Source organism: Varroa jacobsoni, unplaced genomic scaffold (assembly GCF_002532875.2).
Source record: "Varroa jacobsoni isolate VJ856 unplaced genomic scaffold, vjacob_1.0 scaffold_670, whole genome shotgun sequence".
Taxonomy (NCBI): Eukaryota; Metazoa; Arthropoda; class Arachnida; order Mesostigmata; family Varroidae; genus Varroa; species Varroa jacobsoni.
Genome location: NW_019213572.1, coordinates 78,319 through 96,511, shown reverse-complemented (window position 1 = coordinate 96,511; position 18,193 = coordinate 78,319). Strand labels below are relative to the sequence as shown.

The 18,193-nt window shown below is 37.3% G+C and overlaps 1 protein-coding gene across 7 annotated transcripts in view; it reads left to right on the top strand.

Annotated features, from left to right (window-relative positions):
* Positions 1-15,665, top strand: part of LOC111262518 (uncharacterized) — a 114,723-nt gene extending 99,058 nt beyond the window's left edge. For all 7 annotated transcript variants that reach the window (XM_022836833.2, XM_022836829.2, XM_022836830.2 and 4 more), the window contains 4 exons: positions 7,043-7,184; positions 8,840-9,100; positions 13,762-13,935; positions 14,687-15,665. In XM_022836833.2, the coding sequence (XP_022692568.1) occupies positions 7,043-7,184; positions 8,840-9,100; positions 13,762-13,841 (483 nt within the window). In that variant the 3' untranslated portion in view covers positions 13,842-13,935; positions 14,687-15,665. The remainder of the gene's footprint in view (positions 1-7,042; positions 7,185-8,839; positions 9,101-13,761; positions 13,936-14,686) is intronic.
* Positions 15,666-18,193: the final 2,528 nt, after the last annotated feature.

Genomic DNA, 18,193 nt, shown 5'->3' with positions numbered 1-18,193 from the left:
ACCAAAATAAAACAAATTGAATTTTTAAATTCACTCTACTACACAGAGTCGACCGCTATGGTAATTGTGAATTAACTGTAAGATTAAGCGAAACATTTGATTTTTTTAGTTATTTAGGTCTTATGGGCGTTGAGTTTTTTCGGAGGTTGAAATCTTAGCAAATTTGGCCTGCTAACAACCAAACCTCAATTCCAGTGAATTTTTTGCATAAGGTATATTTTAGCTACACTTTTAGCTTACTATTTACGATAACACTATCGCAGCGTGTGGGCTTACAAATTATACTACACTTCGCCCTACTTTCAATGACTAGGAAATAGCTTCTAGTGATTTATTTACACCCAGGTTTAAATACTTGTACCTTCTTGTACATATCGCGTAATACACGTACTCACTGAACAATATTAATCGATATCCATTACTCCTTTCAATTTAATCTGAAATGGGTTTCAAGCAATTATTTGGACACGACTTTTAATTCGAGATAGATGTTCTGTTACCTTATTGCGTTGTCTGCGTTAATATATTATCGTTAGGTTTATTCATCCGTTAAAATTCTAGTGTTGCAGTTTGTTTCCGCTAATCCACTGTATTACCTTTTTTTTTAGTAATTCGATTTCATTGATTATAGTAGTTTTAGTAATCCGTCACTTTGTCTTGGTTATTTAATAATTTTATACTGAGTCAGATATTCCGTAATCGTATTTTAGTTAGTCCATTATTCCGCAGAAATCGCCACCCTCCTTTATCGATTATTTAACCATTCTATGGCAAATAATCCGTGACTTTGCTACCGTTATCCAAGTAAAGTTATACCGCGTCTCCGCTACAGTTATTCTTCTATCTTCAAGTTAAATCGGCCTTTAGAATTCCGTATAATCTTCGAATTTCGAAATTCTTAAAAACGAAACGAATATGCAATGTAGAAAGATTCTCTTGTTTTCTCTAGTTGTCGCATTTTTGGAAAAAAAAATTTAATTCTGTGGCAAAAGTACGAAAAATCTATTTTTTCCAGAAGATTTATATAGAATATGATAAAATAAAAATATTTTGCATTTATGTGATCAACAAATTCTCAACCGTCACTCAAATAACTGCCCAAAAGCTATAAGCGAGTTTTTCAGTAATCAGTCTTCAGCTCCAAATGCCCAAACTAGCTCTTATTCAATAGGGGCTAAGTGAAGCGATTAGCTTCGACATATATATTTGACTGTTCTCTGGTGAATCTACACAATGGCACTGATTTCAAGATCTTTCTATCTTAGTGATTGTAGATCGAGCCAGCATAGCAGTGATATATGTGTCCCCGAAATTAATTCAGAAAGCCATAGAACATAAGAAGGTCCACAAATTCCTATAATGAAAGCGAGAGTAAAGCAAACTAATGTTGAATTCACTTAATTTATAAATTTTGGTAATTCTAGCCTCGATGACCGTTAATACTTCGAAGGTGAAGTCCTATGGTCAGCAGTTAATAAAGATAATATTATACGATCATGCAACCTTGAAGTACGAACTGTGATAAACAGCACCATTTGACGACTATGCATAAAATCACGATCCTATTAGTAGCAGTACCTGGCCGTTTTCTTATAAATATTAGGCTGTTTCAAAATTTTATTAAAAATTCAAAGCAAAATACACAATTTTTGATAACCGGTTTACATCAATTGGATGTAATGCAAATATTTAATTTAACTCACAGTCGAAGATTTTATTTTGCGAAAAATCCCGCAGAAAACACTGCAACAGCATCAAATCGCATGCGCGGGGTGGCCAAAACTAATAATTTCAGTGTTTCAAATACGGATTAACAAGCAGCACCCTCTATGTTAAAAGACATTACTTATGTTGAAACAATTCGGTTTCGACAGCATTAAGTCCTGTACAGGATCTCAGTATATAACGAGAGCTATAATATTCGAGTAAAGAAATGGTCCGATGGCACCTTTGGCGCTTAGTCCACTTTATCAGGTGGCTTTAATTCCAGAAAGCGGTTTTTAGTAAAAAAACGATGTGGAGCTTCTCATATGTCTACACACAACAGTTTTATTTGTTTATTCGTTTAGTCAGGAAATCCGTAGTATTTATAATATGATTCAACATGCGACAACGTGTAGCAGCAGCCCGTCGGTTTATGAAACAAATGTGCGATGTTTCGCGTGATCTATAGGCTTAAACTTCTAAATAAACTATAGTTTACAGGATCAAACATTGAAAAGTACACGCAGGATTGTCCAGTAAAACAAACTTGACTGTTGCGGCCTCCTTGTTGTCAAACTTGTTGAAGTTTGTGATAGGACTTGTCGATGCTTAGTGATGTCGTCTGCTTGCATCATCCAAAAAGTACAAATTCTAGTTTCCGACACAAACAGTTTCGTGAGCTTTGGCGTCAACATTCTAAATCCTCGACCTATATCTAATCATTTTAATCTAGAGGTGTGCTAAAAGGGTGCGTAAATCTAAAAAAAAAAACGGAAACTCAGGCCTGTTTGGTAGCTGTTAAGAAATCGAACAAGCATACTGCTAGATCGTACGAAAGCAAGCTTATCACAGGACGGGCAGACTATCCCGTAAGCTTAGATATGTTAAATCACCCATATTTCCCTTCTCGAAAATGTAAATCATTCGGATAAGGCTGCTAGAATGCAAACTTTTGGTTTTCAATTAAAAAGTTGCATTTTGAGGAATATCAGCGGTAGCCTATATCAACTCATGCTTGCCAGACGTTTACAAGTATAAAATACAGAAACGACACTATTTAGGTTATTTTCTTCCAATATTAGTGGACCAAAATGCTCTTAGTAACAACAGCAGCCTTTAAACTCAGGACATTCACTACAGACTTGCAGCTCCCCGGCAGGTGCTAAACGGAAGCTATCTTCTAATCAACGGAAGCGACAACGGCAATTCCCTACGCAGATGCCATGGTAGTAATTGTGTACCGTGTGACGACCAACTGCACGGGCCGTACATATTATTTGGAAATCGCTTTTCATTTGTAGTGCAAACTAACCGAAGAGACGGATCCAACAGTCAGTCCTAGCACCAAGTGTTCACGTGCGTATGCTATCTTAACAAAGAACGGGCTCTTAGAGCTTGTTACGCTACGTCACATTTCCTATCCATCGCGTCGTAAAGCTGAAACGAAAGGTGGTTTTCCTTAGGGAGGCTCGGGTTTATGTGACAACTCGCATGCGAGAAGAAGATCAGACAGTTGTAATCAGCCGGTCGATACGAACAGTGTTAACAGTCGGTAAAGAAATTAGAGAGTCAGTACGACCTGCGCTCGGGCAAAGTTCCTACCATCTTTCTATCTCCTCGAAAACAAGATCTGAATACTGTAATAGCGGAACCTGAGAAATACATGTTCATTACAAATGGTCGGGTGGCTATTTTTGTCGCATGCAGGATGCCATACATGTTGGCAGTTCGAAAAAGAGATACGTGCGGTTAAGATATTTAATGCCACTCTAAAGTTCTTCCAACCAAGGTCGAAGTTGTATGCATTATCTGTACCATTGCTTAGATTGTGAAACAGCCAATGACATACTAACTTAAAAGGCGGTTCAAGTGAACGTTCTGTTGTCATTTTTTTTTTCTGAGAAGCACCCAACGACGGTTGTTATAGATAAAGAAGCGAGATGACTAAGAAGATAGCGAAAAGTTTTGTTAAAAAAGTAAATAAAAAATCAGTAATCAGCCGTAACCAGCCGTAATCAGCCAAAGTCAGCCGTACTCGAGTCAACTCTGTGTTCCGAATCCGGTATATTGGTGTAGAAGTATAGACGACGCACCGATTGGTATCCTCTGCACCAAACACGGTAACTGATACCGAAGTCTGATACTTTACACAATAGTATTTTGTTACTGTGCGAGATTTATCAAGTCACGCCCAAGCCACCAGCTGTGTACAAATTCGTGCCGATGTCGGTCAAAAGGTTTGTGACTAGTTAACAGTTTAGGCTGTTACAAGATAGACTTTGAAGTTTGATAACCTTTGAGATAGTTGAACTAGAATGATGATTCTTAAATATGCGTTAAAGGTACTTTTTTTTATTTTTCACACACTTGTCTCACTGCAAGCAGTTTCTGGTCAGCTATATATCTACCATTCGTCTTTCTATATATATATATATGTATTTCTCGATGTAAGTAAATAGTAGAATATGCTTGCCCACCTGTTGTCTTTTTAGGGTTGAGAAGCCTTGTAATCGTACGGACTTAGATCAACAGCATAAACGGGTGCAAGCCAACGTTAAATATTTCTTTGCTTAATATAAGGAATCAGTGATGATGGCCATTGCAGGTACTATTATCATTTACTCCACATTGCTATCGAATTCGGTTTCTGTTCAGATCGACGCTATTATCTTGCTAGATCCGTTTTCTACTGACAGTAAAGATCGCACCGTGCCTTGTTTATGGTGATCGTATCCTTCAGATAGATTTTTTTGTTAATCAAGGTTTTGTAGATTGCACGTGGAACGCACCACATGCAATTCCAGTTTGCCTGGAGACAATTAGCAAGGAACCCATTTTTTGCATTTTCCCTGTTTTTTTTTATAATCCTGTGACACATTACATATAAAAATGCTAATTTCAGCTAAAGGAGCTCTTAGACCCTAATGCCTGTTTTCACGAAAGGCCTTCTCAATTGGGATCCTCCAACATCTGGTCACCTCCTCGCTGGTATTCAACATTTTAGCTTCCATTTTTGAAACGTCTGAATTATTTACGTGCAATTATACTTATGCTTAAGGTTTCCTTTTCTAATACCTTCACCAGTATTCGATAACGCTGTGGTTTTCAAGGAAAGAAATTTGCCCACTGAACGTTGATTTTCTAGAATAAAGAATGTTTTTCGATCTGAAATGGTTTCTTTTAGAATAAATGCAGTCGATTTTCAGTCACGAGTTTCTAGAAGATTGGCATATTGACCAGCCAAGATGTGTCTGTAAATCGTGCGTAGTTGATAAGTCATTCGATTTCAAGGACCATCAGATTCACGTACCTCGACCAAAAACATTTTCCCCGTGACTGACTTATCCATTTAGATAAACGACCAGTAGCATTCAGGTGATGCGCGCGCGCCATACCTTTGTTGATATAAGTTTAACAATCGATTCCCTATACACTTGTATAGACCCGTTTTCAAATCACGCTGCGTTGTTTACGTTTAAAGAACCTTTGACGAGACATCGGTACCATTTAGAGTCCGTTCGATCTACTATTTAAAATGATGCTGCACGACCTTTTGAGTGCACGTAGATACTTCTGCCACTGATGATGAATTGCACGGCTAATCTGTGTCATTAATGTTGAAAACGGTGCAGCCTCGGTTTCAAGTCTAATTCGCGTCTTTATATGCATATAGAAGCGTTGAGCATCACAGATTACTAAATGCGGTTCCTCCAACACCAGTATATGACCTTTGGGCAAAACTTCTGTGTATCTTGATTAACAACTGCACTATGCTGGGCAGTACTCTTGTTTTTATAAGCTTCCAGTTCGAAAACTGTGGTCAACACGCGTTTCTAATTTAAATGTTTTACTATTTCCAACAATTGTTTTAAAGGCTAAAATCGGTTAGTGCTGAAGACCACCATGTTTTCCGATCAGCTTTTATAGAAATTTCTCTAAAACTCAATGCCATTTTCACCAAAATTTGTAAACTAGACAAGGATCATAAGTATAAACCGTAGGACAGGGGAGCCCCATAGTCTTTAAATCAAGATTTAAATACCCATTGAATGCACTCGGATCTTGAGATAGTTTATTATGTTTGTTACCTATGTTTATTCTATCCGACTGAAAGCAATTAGGGAATATTGCTTTAACGCTGCTCAAAAATGCATAACTTTACAATTTGCGTGAACACCATCGCTGTTTTATTTCTGTAACAATAACTTATTGTACTATGTATTCTCTGTCGCCCTTCATGACTTTCTTCCATCTTTCCATTGAATGCTGTCTCGCTAGAAGGTAGCGACTTTTGTCTCAAAAAATGTGTCGAAGGTAAGGCTTTAAATGTAATCATCTAAGTGAAAAATGTGAAAGTCCATTAGCGCAAGGTCCGGAAATATGAAAGGTGCAACAAAATTTCCAATTCGAAGTCTAGAAGCAGAGGTTTTATGATATTCGGCGTGTGTTGTTATGGAGCAAGATTTCTAATGAACCACACTTTCGCTATTTTTTAACCCAAACACAAAGCATAATCTGATTAAACTCCGGGCCTTAGCTTCTCTCCTCGAGCTACTTTTTTCGATCTTTGGTTCATGTTGACGCTTGTCATCGCTAGCCACGATTCGGTGCAAAGCATTGTAACCGCGTGACGCTCGAGGTCGGGCGTCGTGTTGAGATACAGTGTTAAACCGCAATTCCTCGCTGAATTCAAAAAGTTCATAAAGTACTCAAACTTCGAGTTTGTGGATGAGCCCAACTTACCATGACGAGGGTTATGTGGCTGAAGCTCATCTTTTCAAATCCTTGGTTGAGAGTGTCGAAGATGCACTTTTCTAAAAAACTTTCTATCTGAAATTTTACTCTACAAGCTAGCCGTTAGTGATCGAGTTGGATGAGCCTTCGAACGGTATATAAAAAAAAAACAACAAACGAAAAAATGCAGGAAAAGGAAAGTTTTTTAACCTAATATATTGGTACATTTGGATAGTTTTTTTAGCGTAAATGTTTGTAGTCCAATCCCGTAAAATAAAGGTCAGTTATTTCTTACAGCACTACATACTGAACAGTACCTGCTCAGTATGAAAACGTCAATCCAAAAATGAACAGTCGTAGATTACCTTACATTCCATAACTTTTGTCTTTAATAAAAGTATGTTTACACATTTCTCAACGGCGTTATAAAACTCTATTATACCACTACAGTACATTGCAAAATGCCTTTATTCAAGGTACTATTACTATTAAATCAATATCTTTACTCTTATTATTATGATAATGACCATTATTATGCCATATCTTGGTGTGTAAGAAGTCAATGAATTTGATATTGTTTTGTTCTCTGTTCAACGAATTGCAGGTACCATTCGACACCGTACATCTAGTTAACGGTACATACGACGTGAAGTTACACAAGATCTTTAGAATTAAAGACTGGATCGAGTATAGAAACATATCGTTTCGATGTCATGTCATTGTTCTCGGCACAGAATGGCGGACCGGTGAGCTAAAAAATATTTTTTCAAAAGTAATTTTTTCACAAATAAATTAAAAGTGAATACCTTCGAAATATTTTTTTAACAAATAATTTATAAGTAGAAAAGTCATGTGGGTCTAAAAATATGTCAGCGAGAAGTCGGTTAAATCAGTAAGACTGACCGTCTAGCTGCTGTCTACTATCATGTTTGAAATAATTGACATATATTCGTATAACACGGTTAGCCATAACGAAACTGTAAGCAGAATACCTTAGAAGAACGCTATCAATGAGTATACTTAAAATAAAAGTTGACGTATTATATAAAATGTTAAAGACTGCCATAATTTAATTTATAACAGACAACGAACAAAGAAGCGCATGCAAACCAAATGGATAAAATATACATATGCGTGTTTACCATTAAAGGGGACAAGCCCCGGCAGATTATCATATTTATTACGATATGTATAGAATGATGTAGAAAAGTTTTTGCTCCGAAAAAAATTCCAGGGTTGAGCTAATGGTTTTAGCACCTACATTCTTTTACCTGGTTAAGTTGCCTCTTTCAGACATACGTATGGTACCTGTTTTAGGCTACGAGAAACATCTTTAAAATATCAAATTGGTGCGTCATCAAGCCGCATTTATATTTTTTTGCTGACTTTCGCTAACATTTTAAACCTTTATTTCATTATATAGAATGCGAGGAAATCAACTTGTTAAGTCGGTTAGACCCAACGATGGAAGTAAAATAACAGATTAATTCTTTAGAAAAGGAAACTAGAAAAACTTAGAAAAGGAAGTGTGGAACTGTGCATTGTTACGGTACGAAAACTCGCAAGAGTCCTAAGTAAGAGCTCGTTACAAATGTAGATTGGTATTCAAGGTAGTCGAATCCCTCGTGGCCGTTGATATAAAGGTTCAATTAGGTTGAAATGTGGACTCAGTGTTATTAAAGACTAACGATATTGGACAACCAAAACCAGGCAGACATAGATTCCTTAGTTTAACGTCATGTCTAAAATTTCAGGAATTCGTTGTCAATATACAGAAGCGAACGGAAATATCATTTCTATGCAAGACCCATAATACCCCAAGCTTAGTGCTCAGAGTTTAGGTTGGCTTTTGTCGGTATACCACATACAAGCAGTTTTGTTGGAACGGCTTACTAGTAGATGTATGTATAAAATAAACTAACTGTACTTTACTCCATTGTAAGGAGTATACAGCATGTAAGGTAAGAAGTAAGGGAGGAGGTTCATTGTAGTAAGTCAAAGGCTCAAATTGGCAGAAATTAAGCTTCAGAGAATTATTTCACATTTAATTCTATCTATTGTTGTATCATCTGTGACTGCAAATTATGTTTGAAGTGGCACGAAAAGTATCGCGACACTTTTATTCGACACTTATCTGACTCCTACAAGAATTTTCTTTCATAAATATATTTTCTCAGTGTCACTGGGATGTGGGTAGCTGGAAGCACCTATCTTTTCCCGCTTTAATTGGCTTTAAAGGAGAATTTCGCACAAACTCAATTTGGCATTTTCCTTCCATTTTCGCTTGCAGCTGTCGTTGTTTATTTGTGCTCTGAATAAATTTTCTTAGATTTAGCTCCACTGCAATCAGTTTAACATTACAATGCTTCGTTTATCTGTACATAACGTTTCGTTTGTTCAGGTATGACCCATCGTCTGTTTGGCGACCCTGGTTGTCTTAAAGACCCGCCTGAGGTACGCAACGGCTCATTCAACCTAACGGGAGAACAGACATGCTGGGGCACACCGGCTGAAGGCGCAGTTGTACAATATTCTTGTCCTGTTGGATTAAGTGTTCGCGGGCATCAGAAAATGGTTTGCAAGAACGGCACCTGGGTGGGAGTTGTCGGCAACCGAAATTTGGACGAACTAAACTATTCACCATTGGAGATCATCAGCTGTGGTTGGTGTCATAATTTATATAGAAACGAAAATTGCTGTATGTAAATTTTCAATGTTTGTACTAGGTGCAGGTATCTGTTCTATGTGTTATGTTGTATTTTGTTCTTTTTTTTTTTTTGTTTCCTTCGCTTAGTCCCGAAACTAACTTGAGTAATGGCAACCCATCAAGATACGTCACAGTCTCTTTCTTCGGACCACTTGGCAGATACCACAAACATGACAGGTTCAATCTGTCTTTAGTTTCTTCCTTTATTTTGCAGGCATAGGGTATATACTTGCAGAGTCCTTTTCGGCTAATGTCTAAACTAACCTCGCTTTGATTTTAATTTAGCTCAATAGCAAATAATGATTTCGCTCAATTAGCATAGAAATTTTCCAAGGGATTAGGAAAAATGGCTCTGCTATCGTTTAAGTGCTAAAGACACGCTTCTTAATTCGAAAAAAACACTCAAGTTGAACAAACACAATCTTGGGTAGCCGAGAACGTTATATCTAGTTGCGAAATCCGAACACTACTTCAATCGGTGGCCTGAACCAGGAAACGTTGAACGCAAATTGTTCAACATAAATCTCGCAAAGAGCCGTCGAGCCTTCCTCGTCTAGTAGATTTCCTTTCGAAGTGCCACTATTAATGTTTTTTTTGCTGAGCTAATTACCTAGAAAATGTCCAAAGCACTTTTGATATGAACGGATTTCTTTTCTGTGTTATATCTAGTATTCATCTGCACCTAGGCCCTGGTGCTAAATACTACGATTCAACAGAAAGAAGTAGCTGTATTTATGTAAAGAAATGGCAAATTTGGAGACTTCACTTGATGATTTTACCTATTTGTCCCACTTAGATAATGCTTGACCTAATCTACTAGAGGGTGATAGCGGGATGATCTACTACTTGCTTGTGCTCTCCGGTTCTAAAACCATTCTTCCCATACCTTAAATAGAAGGGCTACAGTAATTTTTTACGATATCTTCTTGCGCAACGGAAAAAAGAAGCAAATGTCATTGACCAATACACCAAAGTGTCTCCAAAGAAAAATATTAGGCTTTTTGACGAGAACTAGATAAATAATGCAGTTTCCTTTCTCCCATTTTCAATTTTATCAAACGTGCAATGCAAATTATGTTAGAACGTATGGTCAAGCGGGCGCCAAGCAGACTCGTCTTCCATTAGGTCTCAGGGGAATTCAAGAGCGTAAAGAAAGGCTAAGTATTTTATAAAAAAATCTACTCCGCTATACTTTGAACATAGTATAAGTCTTCCACACCTAAGCAGTATGCTTGCAGAAGTTTTCGTACGTTTACTACTAGAGATCCTAGGTTATATGTGAAGCTATCGAATAGGGTGCTTCAATGTGCTTAGCAAATTTGCCCTTTTTGTCTTTTTCATAAAACGTGAGGAGAGCCATCGTCCTAGTCGCAATCGAACGTACGAAATGTGTGATTTGCTTCAATGATTCACGTAGACAAAGCAAACTGCATTAATAAAAACAACCGGCTTTTGGCCACTGACCGTTACCGGTAACCTATTACCTTAATTGTTGGGAGCATGCTAATGTAATAGCTTCGTGTACCAGGTTCTGGATGCTATGAACATAGATAATGCTGTTTGTTCGAGCCGTACAGAGTAACGAGCCACACGATGGCAACAGCACCGATTTATTTCGGCTTCGTTTCACCAGTCTGCTAGTTTCGAAAAGCGGGAACTTCTCGTAGATGTTACGTTTCTATGATCTAATGCTTTTGCTGATTTGCCTTGGGGTTATGTGGATGATACGGTCAATCAATCATGAAATGCTTGTTTATATTAGTAAAGCTTGAAGGGTAATTCGAGCGACATTGCGTTTCGCACATAAATGAGAGGAACATAAAATGAAAATCTTAATTAGTTCAATTTGTACGTTTTTCAAGTGCAATCGAATCCGCTGAGGACATTGGAGCATCCTACTTACCGAACCGGTAATAATATCTTTAGGGTCAACATGAAATCTTAGCTTAAACGAATTGTATTGCAAACAATTAATGTATTGATGAGAGTCTGTAAGGTGTCATAGAAGAATATGAGAAAGTCTATGTGAAAATTTCGCGTATTCTCAAGCGTCAAAGTTCTATAAGCAGAGTTACATGCGATAAGGCGAAAGTAGCGCAGCCTAATACACTTCTAAAATAGGACTATATTCTTGTAACTATTACCTAAGCCTAATTTTCAACCAAAATGTAAAACTATGTATAGCATAATATCTTTTACCGGAATATCTGTTTCCCTATGTCATGTATAATTCAGTCTGTAGTTAACCTCTAAATAAAATGTCGTGTTTTCACGACAGCTGTGATAAGCTTTCACTGTTTAATTTTGGCGAAATATCATTACAGTATCGATTCCTGCCGTGTCCTGTAGCGACGCTGTTACCTACGATATGGTTGTAGGACTATACACTGGTTTATACGGAACGTTCCTCCGTTACAATTCGGACGACATAGCGCGTTTGTGGCCGGCTTTAGCTTTGTAGCTAGGAACATTTTTATAACTAACTTGGTTCACTTATCTAGTTAAGTACATAAAGGTTAGCATCCAGAAGTGCCAACAACAGTTCTTCTAGGTAGATCTGAATAGGTAAGCAATGCTTAATGCTAAATAGAGAAAGCAGACGAACTGAGGCATTTGTTTCTGCTGAATTATTTATTTTTGTTTCACAACACATGAGCAATATTTTGATAACAACCAATTTCGGCACGAAGTCCTTTTGCGAAAACCTACGTTTTTAAAAAAAATTACACCTTTCGAAATCTTTGAAATCAGGTAAGTACAAACTATGAGGCAATACATTATTACGTCTTGGCTTTATCTTTGCCTTGATATTGCCGGTGATTTATGAGATTCTATAAATCATCACATGTGATCGAGGCTTACATGTCTACCTATTATAATTATTATATAATATAGCGACTTGTTTGCTTAACAAGATAGAATTTGGAGGACGACAGTTAGCTCTGCATTTGGAACAAAGCAGACAGACCGAATAACGCAACATATGTATATAATAATAATGCAATTATGTAGTTATATAATTATTATGTATACGAAAAACTGTTCCAATGTTTGGACGGGCTGGGTGCCCAATTATGCTTTTAATATCTATTCAGAGGCCATAAGAGGTGTTTAAAAAACGGTAGCTAACCAATTAATTTTTAAGCCCAAAGCATTGATTTTTTCTTTGATAGTACGTATTCCTGGTGCATTTGTTTTCTATCAAAATAATTATACAAATGCGATTGATGCAAGACCAAAGAGAGAACGCTGTTTAAAATTCCACCAAGCATCAAGAAATATTGGTTACTTGTGTCGTCGCAAGTCCATCGCCGACGTTTGGCTATACTTCTACGTAAATGCGCCGCAATAACTTACCTGCCCCTTTCGCGCATTTCCTGTGTGCGACTGCGCCAAAATTAGTTATCACGAACCGTGACACTTTACATACGAATGAGGCAATTTTCTTGTAGTAACGTCTGTCAGCAGATCAGTTTCAACGCGTGTTAAATTAGACATATATTTTTGAAAACTTGGACGGCTTCCAAGTAAATTCTTTGTAGAACTTACACAAGATCTAGTGGAATATCAGTAGGATTGCGGTAATGCTCCTCCTAATAAAGCAATCTTCTCAAAAAAATGTCTATTTATCGACAGAATTTACAAGCAAAGATTTACCAAGTTCAGCATGCTATTAGATGATTGGCCGCATCGACCATCAACCAAGACTAAACATAGAAATCGACGGCTGTGCTCATTCGGAATACATAAACTGCCATGCAATGACCAACGATGGTTTCTATATCTAATGTGGGACCATATTACGGTGGAATGAGCTTGTTCAAATAGACAGGCACTTTGTTCCAAATATTGTGTAACGCCACACGTTAACGTTTAATATCGTATGTTTAGGTGGTAAATTTTCGACGATAAAATAAGCTGAATACTCAAACGTATTAACTTCTTGATAAATGAATATGACCAGTATCAAACATAGCTTAAACTCCGAATCGTTTTTTATAGTCAACTAACTCAAGGCAAGAGTGGTTCAAAAGTGGAGAGTACATACATGCCAGTTTTGCACGAAACGAGATAACGGATGTGTAGTATATTCACACAAGTTTCAGTTACTTCGAATATTCCGATTCAGACATAGCACTATTTCGAATTTCTATGCGTTTGTCAAATGAGTGGATCAAATGTTTGACTCTAAACTTTTTCTATACTGACGTTCTCAAAATTATCTTCATTTCGAAATAAACATATACTCTCTTGTTAAGTGACGAAATTACTGAAGCTGGAGGGCTTAACAGTGCAAAACAAAACAGTCTTAAACCATAATGCTTTGATCAAAGCGTTCAAAGACAAGCTGTTTAGATTCGAAACCTTAACTGTTGGTTATTCTTTGATTTCAGCGGCAATTGATCAGTCCTGTTTCGAAACTAACGCAGTTGGCTGCGGATTGTCTGGAAGGTTTAAAAATATTTCACAAGCAATAATGAGTGTATGATGCGAAAATCCGTACAAGGTACATAAGAAGTTAAGACGCACTGCTAAGTCCTCCCTAAAACTTTTTTTGTACACGACCGAGCTTTGAAGCATTCATGCTATTTTTAACGTCGAAGTTTGATTTTCAGAGGAAGACAGCGCCTCTTCAGTAAACGTTTCGATGGGCCTGCTTCTCTTTTTGATGGTCTGCAGCTTACACATACAATAAAAAGCTTCCTGGATACTTGCCTACCTACGCTAGAGGGTTTATCTACATAATTGGATAACGTAATGGTAATACTGGTTGCTTCAAAGTGTTTGAGGTAAGTTGCAAAGACGAAGACATTCAATAATACATCTATTTTCATTCAAATTTGATTTCATTTCATTTCAAAAATGGCTGAAATTATTCAAATGGTAGGCTTTAAATTTTGTCTCCATTAGCTCAGTTTCTCGGCTGTATTTAAAGCCTTGTCGTTCTTCGGGCTCTGCATTTCTTTGCATTCTGCTATAAACTTCCGCATTAGGCATATGCGTAGCTTTAGAGAGAATGACATTTGGACATTGTCTTCTACTTTCATTAACAAATCACAATGTGATGTTGCTAAAAAATTTCGATAGTCACTGTGTAAAAAGCCATTTTGATTGAGTCTTGTTTACATTTTTTTTGTAGTCTCTGCTTCTGCACCTACGCAGGCGGTCGTAACGAAGCATTCCTTGATCATCCATTACTTACTAACTACTAACCACCCATCCATTACTAACTTAATAATTTTGACAAAAATAGTAGTAAAAAAAAAAAGGTAATACCAACTGTTCACGCTGCAATAGTAAATAAAATTCTGTGACTTAACTTTGCAACCAAAGTAATAATTAGGCATTAAATCTTGAACGTATTTTCTCACCACAGCTTTCTTGGAATATAGGTTTTAATGGGAAATAATGAATCAGCCATATTGGTAAATCAATCTTATTCAGAAGTAAAGTTTGCTTAAATATGTTAGGTTCGACTTCTAGACTGAGGTACATTACGATTACATTATTTGAATTTTATAATGTGTATTCGATGTGCAGGTGCAGTAGACGGAAAGCAGTCATATCTTCCCTGCGTAGGAACAAACTTTACCATCGACAATTTGTACATAATGCAATACTCCACAATGGAAAAACGACGCTACACTTTCTAAGGGTGTAATAGTTACGACGTATAAATGTCATTTTCACATTTAGTTGCTGCTCTTATCATTGTTTTTGCATAAGTTTATTAAACAGATAAGTAAAACAGTTGTTGGCAACCCAGATCAACATAATTAGCAAATAAGTTAGACTATGGGCAAGAAAGGAAGGACTGACACGAGGCATAAAGCAGAAATCAGTGACCTAAGTTGACGCATAGAACAGAAGAGTAGTAAGGCAAGAATATAACTCTGAGATATAAATGAAAAAGTCAAAATGAGGTCAGCTTAAACACATGCCTAGATGATATTTGCGAATGAAACGCAGAAACCGTTAACACGATAGGCATCGCACATAAACATCCGCCTCCCCCTCCGCCGACCCCTCCGCCGAATGGGGAGGGAGTTTAGCCGGAAAAAAACTGGTCTTTTCATTAATTATTCAACGAAGTTGAGATATAAATAATAAGGCACTATTAAGAAGAACAAGGGGTATATTTAGGTCCTTTCGAAATGGCGGCCATTCCTATTATTACACAATCATTGACAAAGACCTCCTATATAAGGTCTCTAAGCATAAAGAAACAGGCAATGCTGTTCAATTTACGCATTGATTGAGACAACTTACACCGAATAACGACAGCGAGAGCAATATTGAAAGCATTGAAAGACTTGAGTGTCTGCATCCTACGATAAAGCGGTGCCATATCTTTTTGTCTTACCTCATCATTGATTTCCGTACGTGAGTGAATACCAACAATGAATATTTGTAATAAGATTAATACAAAACCATATATGGACAATATATGACACGCAATGTTACAAACTGAAGTAACGGTAACGAAAGTATAAATAAACTTTTTTTAATATAAAAATAACTTGTATGTCTGATTTACTAGTGCGTTATTTGTTAAAACATGTAAATCCTGCTTTCAATATGAAAGCCCTCTGCTTTTCAAAGTCTCGTCATGTAAAGTACTATGATTCAACTATACACTTGTCCTTTGAAGTAGCAAGGTCTGCCTATATAGTTATATCATAATCCCGATTTTTTTTATCTCCTCAGTTCAAACAGCTACTTTACGTTTGTCAACTGGAAGTGTTGTTATATACACGGTGAGGAAATTGCTTGCTACAGTGCGTCGTTTTTTGGTCTTCGAGTTTTGCACTATTTTAGGTTACCTAAGCGATTTCAAATAGAACAGGCACTTTGTTAACCAGTTTACCAGGTAATATATGTTGGCTAGTTGGTAGATTGTTTCACATTTAAGCTCTCAGGTGAGTTTCAGATAGCACAAACTGTTCTAGGATATATTGGCTACATTGGATCGCCCAAATAGATTGGACTCTCACTTAACCACACAGCCCCTCAGAAAAAACCGCGTAACAAACAACTGAGTAGGGTATTTGGATAGGGTACATTTAAGTTTTTGATGTGTATTTCTAGCTTTGATATTGGTTTTAACGCCAGGCAATGATTCAGACACGCTCGTGACCCACAAGAAGCTTGAGTTGAAATTCCGCTAATGCAAATATATCATTAATATTTATTTACATATAAATATTAATGATATATTTGTATTTATATTTATATTTATTTAATTTATTATTATTAATAACTTAATATTTACATATAAATATTAAGACAAATAAAAAGTTTATTGCCAGAAATGCTTCCAGTTCTCATGCACGCTATATAATGCTCGAAGAGGTTGATTAGCCTAGTTAAAATTTGTAAGGGCGTTAAGTTCAAGTAACTATGATTACGCGTTGTTCAAACAATGTAAAGAAAAACTAGCGGAATTAGTTTCTTGTACTGCTTTTTAGATTTCTTATTTGAATACATTTATAGTGATTATCTTATTTCTTTTTACGTGTGAAGTTTGTGGGAAAATGTCGCAATATTTAAGTGACATCGCCCATCTGGGCGTCTATGCACCGTTGATTTAGTTCCACGCCCTTAAATGCATTAGAAACAACAAGGGGGAGTTTGTATTATATAGAGGCCGTTTTGTTAGCCGTCCATCGAATTTCAGTGGATATCACTTTGATGATGCTTTAAAAAAAATTAAGTTGTCGACAGGGTCTCACCTAATTGAGACAAAATATGTTTCTCAATCACATGTTTTTGACAATACTAGCTGCAGAAAAAAGTATTTAAGAGCGACAAAGGCTGTCGATGTATCGAAGCGAATTGGATGCCCTAGGAAAAACGAAAACAATATTCACTAAGCTAACCAAAATCGTCAGATTTCCTCAGGTGTAGTCCATCGTGCTTACAAGATCGAATAATCTTGTCTTGTACTTTTACGAATCATTGCCGTTTCACGTTCGGTGCTCAAGAAAAACCTCCAGACATGCCTAAGGAGATCATAATTAAGTGGATCCAGCATGTCAACCCAACTGAACATGATTTAGCCAATTCAGCGCCGATAGTGAGAAAAGTTGTCCGTGCCGCACATGCCGCACGGTGAGAGATTGGCGGAAGTTTGGGAGTGAATAAGTAAGTAGGAGTTGAGAAATAAACTTTAGTTACACAGTCTATATGAGAGTGATTATATGGAGGTTGCTTCTAGCACGTCTTTATGCACTCTTAAAAAGCCGCATTAAAGTTGACATACTCGTCCGCTTAGCCTATTTCTTTGCTAGTTGGCTTTAGGACTCTCCTAGTCAGTGTCCGGACTCCTTTATGTAGTCCCCGGATTCTCGTAATTAGTCTTTAGATTCTTCTACTCGGTATTGGAACTTATGAGTCAGTCTCCGGACTCTTCTAGTCAGTCTCCAGATTCTCCCAGCCGGTTTCCGAACTCTCTTTGTCAGACTTCGTACTTTTGAGTCAGTCCTTGCACATTGCTAGTCAGTCTTCGGACTCTCGTAGTCAGTTTCCGGTCTCTGCTAATCAGGCTAGGGGCCTTCGAGGACAGTCTCCATATTCCCCTAGCAAGTCTTGGGCTCTTCCAATCAGTCTATGTACTTTCCTAGATAGTTTTTGGACTCTTCTAGTCAGTCTTCGAATTTTCCTACTCGGTCTCTGGACTTTTTTTAATCAGTCTCTGAACATTCTGAATCAGCCTCCGGACTCTCCTAGTTAGTCCTCAGCTTCCTTGAGTCAGTTTTTGAATTCTTCTAGTTAGTCTTTAAACCCTACTAGTCAGTCTCCGTACTCTCCTGGTCTGCTTTCAGACTCCACTAGTCAGTGTCCGCGTTGCCTTCGTTAATTTCCGGACTCTCGTAGTGAGGTTCCGGACTCTTCTAGTCCGTCTCCTGACAATCCTAGTTAATCCTTAGACTTTCCAGTCATCTTCCGGACTCTCCTAGTTCGTCTCAGGACTTTCCTAGTTAGTCTTTAGACTTTCCTAGCCAGACTCCGGACCTTCTTAGTCAATTTTCCAGCTTTTCTAGTTAG